Source organism: Panicum hallii, chromosome 1 (genome assembly GCF_002211085.1).
Source record: "Panicum hallii strain FIL2 chromosome 1, PHallii_v3.1, whole genome shotgun sequence".
Lineage (NCBI taxonomy): Eukaryota > Viridiplantae > Streptophyta > Magnoliopsida > Poales > Poaceae > Panicum > Panicum hallii.
The window spans coordinates 35,321,018-35,330,103 of NC_038042.1; the positions used below are offsets into that span (position 1 = coordinate 35,321,018).

Sequence of the window (9,086 nt, forward strand, 5' to 3'; positions counted from 1 at the left end):
TACGTGTACACGGGGCTAAACGACTGCTGCAGGATTGCGCGCGGGCCCGGCGGCGACTTCACCAGGACGGAGCTGGAGGCGGCGGTCCGGGCGATGACCGGCGAGACGTTCATTCCAGAGTCCCTGGTCCTCCCGAGTGGGGTGAAGGCCCTGTGCGAGGACCAGGCACTGCGGTCATCGGTCCTGGCGTCAATGCCGACCCTGGACGAGGGTGGCCTGGCGGTCCGGCAACTGGGGGGCGACCCCAACCGCGGGCTCCAGATCCCTGGCGCCTCACCGGACCGCCAGCAATGCACCAACGAGGGTCCCGGGGAGCCGGAGCCCAGAGGTCCGGCCCCCAGCGGGAAAGGGAAGGAGAAGGTGCCGGTGCCAGAGCACCGGTAGAAGGACAATGCGGGTGCTGCCCCGGCGCGAGGGAGCGACAAGGCTCAGGGGGCAGTACCCGCACGAAGCAGCCAAGCCGAAGGGAGCAAATCCCGAAGGCTCCAGCGAGGCGACGGCTCCTTGGTCGGGGAGCCGGCGCCCAAACGCCAGAGAACGGCGGGGGCGGAGGAGCAGAGCGGGGCCCCACCACCTCCGCCACAACAGCAGCAACCAGAGAGGAGACCGGAGGAGACACGGCGGCCTCCTCCGAGGCAGCAGATTCCTCCACCAGCACCGCCAACACGGCGGCCGGCGACACCGCCGCCGCCGAGAGAGCAGGGGTTGCAAGCTCCACCCCTGCCACCGGAAGCACCGGCAGTCGGAGACCAATACCAGAGGTCCAAGGGGTCCTCGACAGGGAAGAAGGTCCCGCCGGCTGCCCAGGGCAGATGGGAATGGTGCGACTTCCCGTAAGTAGTGTTGTCAGGGTTTTTCATTATCCCTCTTGATTTCTGGTCCTTTACCATAATGGTGGTACGGCAGGCCCCAATCTTCAGGTGCACCAACTGGGGGACCGGGCCCCTAGCCAGCACCGGGACCCAGCGCACCGACCCCAGCAGGACCCCCGCCCGAAGCAGCTCCAAAAGCTACCGGGCCTATGGGTCCGGAGCCGGAGGCCTCCACTCCGCCACGACCCGAAGCTGCCCCCCAGGAGGAGGCCGCCAAAGCCGCTGCAGCGATGGAGACAGCGGCAGCAGCTTCAGAGGATGAGGCCGGGCCCTCACCAGCAGAGCCAGCAGCTGAGGGGGCCGCTGCCATGGCGGAGGCTGCAGCGCCAGAGGCAGCAGAGGTGGTGGAGATCATAGCTCCGGAGGCCGCAGAGGCGGTGGCACCGGAGGCAGCGGAAGAGGCGGAGGCGACGGCACCAGGGGTCGCCGAAGTTGCCAGCAGCTCCGCACCACCGGCGGAGGAGGAGGAGGAGACAGAGGTGGTGGTGGGAAGGCGCCTCCTCCCGAGTACAGCGGAGATCCCTCTCCCCCGGCTCATAGCTAAATGCCACCAAGCTCAGCAGGAGCTAGAGGCCGGCATGCGCCGGGAGTGGGAGAAGCTGGAGGCAGAACGCCACCGACTCTCCGACTGGGAGGTCCGCCTGGGCGACCACATCAACTCCGTCTCTGCCCGCTACGCCGAGGAGCGCGCCAAGCTCGTGCTGGGGCGCGAGCTTCTGCAGGAGGAGCTGGAGCAAGCTCACGTCCGGGAGGCGGCGGCGCTCCAACGGGAGAAAGAGGCCAGGCGGCGGGAAGCCGAAGCCCTTAAGGGGCTGATCGCCGTGGAGGAGAGGATGGAGGCGGTAGCGGACAGGGAGCGGACCGCCCGAGAGCTGGCGGCCGAAGTCAGGAGGGCGTCGGCCATCGTCGAGGCGGAAAAGTCCACCCTCGCAGACTTGGCAGCGGCGGTGGCAAAGAGAGAGGAAGGGCTGGCGGCCCGCGAGGCCGAGGAGGTGGCCCGGCTCCAGGAGCTCCAGAAGCGGGAAGAGGCCGTGGAGGATGAGCTGGCAGCCGGGACCCGGAGACTCCAGGAGCGTGAGGCGGCCCTCCGAGAGAGGAAGGCCAAGGTGGAGGGGCTCCTGGCGGAGCGGAGCGCCGGTGCCGACCGGTTAACGAGGTGGGTTGGTGCGGTGAACCCTCTGCTAGAAGCACTCGGAGCCAACCCCATCTGGGTGCCGGAGGCTCCTTCGCCATTTGACGCTGCACTCCAACTGCTGGACTCCACCGCCAGGCGGCTACAGGACATGGAGGCCGGGATACAGGACCTCCTGGAGACAGAGGGGCGAATAGTTGCTCGGGGGATGGCTGAGTACATCCTCACCAGTTTCCGGAGCCATGACCCCTCCGTCCAGCTGACTCCTGTCTTGGTCGGACCCCTCCGGACGACCGCAGCCGCCGCGTGAGAAGGGGTCCAGGAGGCGGTGGACATGGTCGCGGCCCGCCTCTGGCGTCGTCCCGAACCTGCAGAGAGCGGGGACACCTCCAGCCAGCCAGGACAATAGGGCCATCTGCTTTGTTATCAATTTTTGTAAAAATAACTTCGTAATGTTGTACATATTACCAGTAATGCATTAAGTATTTCAAGTATTTCTCGGTTGTCGATCTGTAAAGTGTTCTTGAGCACACCGAGGTCCCGTGGCCCCCTGGGAGGTAGTCGCGATAGGTCGGGGCTAGCTGCCATAGAACCAAGGTCCTGCACATGACTTAGGATCGACGCTTAGTAGACGTCCCCACGGGTTCCCGATCTGGCCAGCGAAAACCTCCTAAGTTGCGTAGCGAGTCGGAGCACTGGGACCTATGTTCAGGGATTAAAAGGGGTCCCGGCCCCCAGGTCCATGGTTCGAGGTATAACGGTACTCACCCTAGGAGGGCAGGGCATGTAGGCTTAGGGTACGGAACCAGGCTAAGCGACTACACAACCCGGGACCCCAGCAAAGGGCGAGTACGTCTCCCTGAAGCCAGTTCCCAGGGGCCGGTTCCTTTGCTCCTGTGAAATAGAGGTCCCGGGCAGAGACGTAGCTAGCAACTTAAGAAGGGTCTCGGGCACGACACAGACGCGGAAAACATGTGGGGGTTAGCGTAACAAAAAACAAAGAAAGATAGAATCGCATGGACTTCAAGGACATACTGAGAAATAAATTTCTCCTTAATGAATTGGTACAAAAGGGTTGTGCGATGTACGCCAGGGGCCGGGTTTACGAGGGCGGACCTCCACCGCCGGAGGTGCTCAATGTTCCATGGATTGGGTAGTTGCATACCATCCTCCGCAGCCAGACGAACAGACCCGGGTCGGCACACCTTTGTTACCTTAAAGGGCCCCTCCCAACTGGGGGAGAGGAAGGGCCGGCCCAAGCAGGAGGAGGGGAAAAGGGGAGAGCTGGGCTGGGCCAAGGAGCTTTGGGCTGCCCTTTCTCTTTTCTTTCCTTTCCTTCTTTTCTTTTTCTTTTCTATACCCAAACTATTCAAACAATTCTATTTGAATTCAAATAAATTTTGAATTCAAACTCTATACCCTCAACACAAATAAATCAATGCTCCAGCATGAATGCACAAACAAGTTGATCCTATAATAAATTTTATTTCCTTGTGTTATAAAATTATTTTAAGTGCAAGACAGATTAGGGAAAACCCTGGAAATTTCATTTAAGCCCAAATAATTTCATTAAAATTTGGAAAAATTACATTAGGGTGTTACAGCCTAGTTGTTTTCCGCGTGAAATCCACCCAAACCGGTGAGTATTCGACTACTTTTGTTTAAGACGAACTCTGTTCTGCCGCTGCTAACTGAAAACCTTCTGCAGAGACACACAGAACTATACCGCAGCTACCCGCCGCGACCCGACATCCCCCGGCCGGACCACCTCCTCCCCAGCGCGGCTGTCGAAGCAAAGAGGGCTCGCATAGCCCAGGCTCTACATAGCAGCGACTCCACGGAGGACAAGAGCCCCCTGGTGGAGAGAGAAGCCGAAGTAGAGGCGAGAAGGGACAATTCCTCCGAGCCAGCCGTGGAGTTGACCGAAACTCTACCTTTGGTACCGCAGGGTCGTCGGTTGGTGCGGAAGCGGAAAGCTGAAGCAATCGAATCTTCCTGGTACTGACTTGATGCCTTGTTGTATTACTGTATGTTGATATTGTGACATGCTGACAGTATCCACTTGTAGTCCTTCCACCTCATCCTCCAGGACCGAGCCCGAAGAAGTGGGAGCAGCCCCATCAGCCACCACGACCATCACCTTCGCCGTGGCGGGGACCGTGCCACCGGCTGGTGAAACCCCACCACCGCTGACAGAAACCTCGCAAAGGGCCATGCGAGTGAAAAAGGTCGTCAAAAAGAAATCTACGCTGTCAGTTTGCATCTGGTTGCACAATAAACATTCTGCTTTTTCGACATGTATGATGACTGACTCGACGTTATCAGGGCCACGGGCGCCGTGAACCTCCAGCTGACACTAGCCATGACTACCCCAGCCCCCGGGTCATCGACCCGAGAAGAGTCTACGAGCGTGGGGCCAGTCACGGCTGCACCAGCCCCCGAGCTGTCAGCCCCAAAGGGGTCGACGCCCGCGGAGTCGACCCCCGGAGCGGACGCGACGCTGCCCAACTTGCCACCTCCTGAGCTCCAACAAGTCGAAACCGAAGCTGGTGGCGAGGAACAAGTCGGGGTCCCTGTTGCCTCTCCTACGGATGGTGCAGGTGAGCATCTGACCGCCCACAGGTAGCTACCGAAATCCACGCGCCTTGTGCTGAAAACGTTTGTAGTTGCAGGTACCCATCAGACGCCCCCTGAGGAAGCCGCGGGAACCTCGAGGAGACCCGGTGAGCTGCGGGTGACCGGGTCCGGGCGTCAGGATATCATTGCCACCAACCTGGTGGACGATCCGTTGCTGACGGCCAACAACATAGAGAACTTCAAGAAGGTGTGTGACTTTGCCATGGTAAGACCTGGGTGCTTTTCTTGCTGGTAAACACTGTCGGGTTGCTTATCTGAGTCCCCTTCCTTATGCAGAATGTGATCACCCACTCCCAGAAGAAATCGGAGAAACTGAAAACCGTTGTGAGTGGTCACCAAGAACTTGCAGCCCTAGAAAAGCGCCTCACCGACGAAAGAACAATGAACTGCTCTCTCGAGAAAGCGAACTCCGAACTCCGAGAACAGCTCGAGATGTAAAAGAAAGCATACCAAGAGCAGCTCAAAGAGTAGAAAAGAGCACACCAGGGTAAGCCATTGCTTCCCTCGAGTACTTGTATTTGACAATTTATCGAGGATTCTGAAAAAACTCTGCACCGCAGAACTTAGGAAAATCTTAATGTATAAAGAAGAGCTGCTTACTGACATGAAGAACCTGATGTATCGCCATACAGATGACGTCGAGAGGTTGCAGAAGGTGATCGGCGACACCGAACAACAGTTCGTCAACTGCCTTCAGCAAATCAAGACGCTGGGTGAGAAGGATGAGCAGCGACAAAAGGAGCTGGAAGACCTTATGGGAGCCGCCCAGGAGCTGGTGGACATGGTGGATCCACCGGAAGAAGGCGAGGCGAACCCACGGCCCCTGCTAGAGCGACTCCGCGGAGCCCCCAAGAAAGTGCTCAAGGTCTTCTCAGAGGCTCCAGTCGCATGCGTCAGCAACACCCTCACATTTGTGAAGTCTTTCTTGCCGGACGCGCACCTAGAGATATTTGCCCAGGGAATGGCGGTGGATTGCACCGAAGAGCGATTCGACGGGTACCTCCAAGAAGCCCAACCTATAGCAGAACAAATAGTGCAAAGTGTCCTGCAAGATTAGGTTGTGGAGAAACAAGTACTCATTCCCCTGTATATATATTGTACTTGATGTCTCTACTTGTGTGTGTGTGCCTTAGCTAAATTGGAATTCAGGCTTAGAGGCTAAGTAGTAGACACTGCCCTGGGTGCCACAACCCTGAAGGTGGCCATAGCTCCACGTAGGAACTCATCTAACATGTTAGCCACAACTCGATCGAGCGGGTCTAAACTGTTAGGAAAGGACGCGAGCATCGTCGCAGAATTGCCGTGCTTAAGGCAGAAAAAACAAAACTATCCCGAGTGCATCGACTCTGGGTGTAGTCAAAATCGTTCCTCATGCGAGCGCGCTCCACAAGTTAGGTAGGAACCGGACGGACGGATCAAACTTGTTGGGAGCAAATGCAGGCACCGCCGCGAGTCTGCCGTGTTTGCGGCAAAAAATGAAACTACCCTGAGTTCATTGACTTAGGATGTAGTCGAGGTAGCTCTTCATGCGAGCCCATCCAACAAACTGGATATAAACCAGTCGAACGGATCGATTTTGTTGGGAAGAATGCGACTGCTGTCACGTGCGACCATCCAAGGTCGCGGCGGAAGTCGATTCGTAGAAGATTTGAACGGAGCTGAGGGGTCCATCGGAACATGAAGTCGATAAGATATAAACATGGCCGTAGCCTCCGTATAATTCACGACAAGGAGTCGATTTATGTAAATACTACACGTGGCCGTAGCCTCCGTATGTTCATGAAGGAAAATTACAACCCGAATCTTGTGGCACATAGCCTCCAAATTGACTCGAGAAAAGGCGACCGCCTAGGCGCTCGGAGATTTAGCTATCCCCGGACATCTTCTCATGGGTAAAACTTGCGCAGGTTCTGGATGTTCCAAGAGTTCGGGACATCTTGGCCATCAGGGTATTCTAGTCGATATGACCCTGGTCTGGTAACCTGCTTGACGACGAACGGACCCTCCCACCTTGAGTTGAGCTTGAGTAGGCCGGACTCGTCTTGGATGCGACCCAGGACCAAGTCGCCTATGCTGAATGACCGTTCCTTCATGTTGCGATTGTGATATCGCCGAATCCCCTGCAGGTATCGGGCTGACTGAACAGGAGCGGTGCAACGAGCCTCCTCAACAGAATCGAGCTCTAATTGCCTCGCCTCGTCTGCCTCGCCTTCATTGTACATTTCAACCCTTGGGGATTTCCACATGATATCGGCCGGCAAGATAGCTTCAGATCCGTATATGAGAAAGAAAGGCGTTTGTCCTGTGGCTTTGGACGACTGAGTCCGAAGCCCCAGACGACATGTGGCAGCTCATGTATCCATTTGCCTCCCTTCTTGCTATTTTCATCATAGGGTCTCTTCTTGAGGCCGTCGATTATCATGCCGTTCACCCTTTCGACTTGTCCATTGGCCCTTGGGTGTGCAACGGAGACATATTTAACCTCGATGCATGCATTTTCACAGAACTCCCAGAACTGGTTGGCCATGAAATTTGATCCCAAGTCTGTGATGATGGTATTCGGGAAGCCGAAGCGATGCAAGATATCAGAGATGAAATCAACAGCCCGATCTGGTGTAAGCTTGGCTATCGGTTTGTACTCGATCCACTTGGTGAACTTATCGATAGCCACCAAAACATGGGTGAAACCGCCTGGCGCCGTTGTGAAGGGCCCAATCATATCAAGGCTCCAGCAAGCAAAGGGCCAGGATAGCGGTATGGTGACAAGGCTGTGGGCTGGAACATGAGACTGCTTGCCAAAGAATTGACAATTTTGGCACCTGCGCACGAGATCCTCCGCATCGGATACTGCGGTGGGCCACCAGAAACGGGCCCTGTATGCTTTCCCAACCAGCGTTCTTGAGTCTACGTGGTTGCCGCAGACACCTTCGTGGATCTCTCACAGTATGTCGTAGCCATCTTCCTTTGTGACACACTTCATGAGGACACCTGACCGGGCGCCGCGCCGGTAGAGCTTGGTGTCGACTAGGACAAAGCCCTTGCTTCTACGCATGATGCGTGCCGCCTCTGCGCTCCTGGCGTCAATTCCTGCTGGTAGCCTTTGGTCTCGGATGAAGTCGATAAAAGCCTCTCGCCAGTCCTCCCCCAGCACCATAACCTCTCGATCGGGTTGTTGGGGACCCGCGTCGATGGTTACCTGCGGAGAAGTCTTGATGGATGGTTGCTTGAGCTCTTGGACAAAAACTCCCGGTGGAACCTGAGCACGAGTTGACCCCAGCTTGGACAAAGCATCTGCGCCAACGTTGTGCTCCCGTAGCACGTGATGAACCTCCAAGCCGGAAAATTTGTTTTCCAACTTGCGCACTTCCTGCACATAGGCGTCCATCGTCTCCTTGTTGCAGTCCCACTCTTTGTTGACTTGCTGGACAACAAGGAGAGAATCACCATAGACAAGTAGTCGTTTGATCCCTAGTGACATCGCCAAACGAAGCCCGTGAAGCAATGCTTCATACTCAGCTTCATTGTTGGATACCTCCCACAGGATCTGAAGGACATACTTCAATTGTTTACCTCGTGGAAAAATAAGCAGAACTCCGGCGCCGCCGCCATCAAGCTTGAGGGACCCATCAAAGTACATGGTCCAGTGCTCTGGCTTGTCGACCAGAGTTGGGACTTGATTCTCCCTCCATTCAGCCATGAAATCGACTAGAGCTTGAGACTTGATTGCAGAGCGTGGCTTGAAGTCGATTGACAAAGCCCCCAGTTCCACTGCCCACTTTGATATACGCCCCGTGGCATCTTGATTATGAAGAATATCCGCCAGCGGGAAATCCATAATCACAGTGATCTTGTACTCGTTGAAATAATGGCGCAGCTTTCTTGATGCGATTAGAATTGCATATAAAAGCTTTTGAACGACGGGGTATCGTACCTTGGATTCGGAGAGTACCTCGCTGATGAATAGGGATGGCAACGGGTCAGGTTCGGGTCGGGTAGAGAAAATACCCGCCCGCGAGCGTACCCGCGGCCACAGCTCATACCCGCCCGCGAGCGTACCCGCGGGTAAAATCTCGTACCCATGCCCGAACCCGTCGGGTTTCGGGCGGGTTTCGGGTACCCGTCGGGTTTTCAAAAACAGCGATATACAGTTAAATACAACAGCATAACCACTGACCAGCTAACAAAACTCTAATGCAACAACATTCCAACAGCAATATTAAGTAGAACCGCATTGAATAACATGAAAATATGAATATGAAAGTCAATTGATCAAGTAAAACCACAAATTTCAGTTGATACAACCAGAAAATACAATCATACACGCATTATTGAGTACAATTCCAACCACAAATTACAGTTCATACAACCAGCAGCATGGCAGCAGGCAGCAGCTAGCACATATGAAGAACCACCAGCAGTTAGGCCTACCAACAATCCAGCAGCAA

At 55.7% G+C, this 9,086-nt stretch overlaps 1 protein-coding gene across 1 annotated transcript; it reads left to right on the plus strand.

Annotated features, from left to right (window-relative positions):
• The first annotated feature begins 1,102 nt into the window (after positions 1–1,102).
• LOC112896926 (stress response protein nst1-like) lies at positions 1,103–5,079 on the plus strand. The gene is made up of 5 exons (XM_025965049.1): positions 1,103–1,864; positions 4,073–4,176; positions 4,330–4,604; positions 4,677–4,828; positions 4,918–5,079. Exons 1-5 carry the CDS (start codon positions 1,103–1,105, stop codon positions 5,077–5,079), a joined length of 1,455 nt encoding a protein of 484 aa, XP_025820834.1.
• The last annotated feature ends 4,007 nt before the right edge of the window (positions 5,080–9,086 follow it).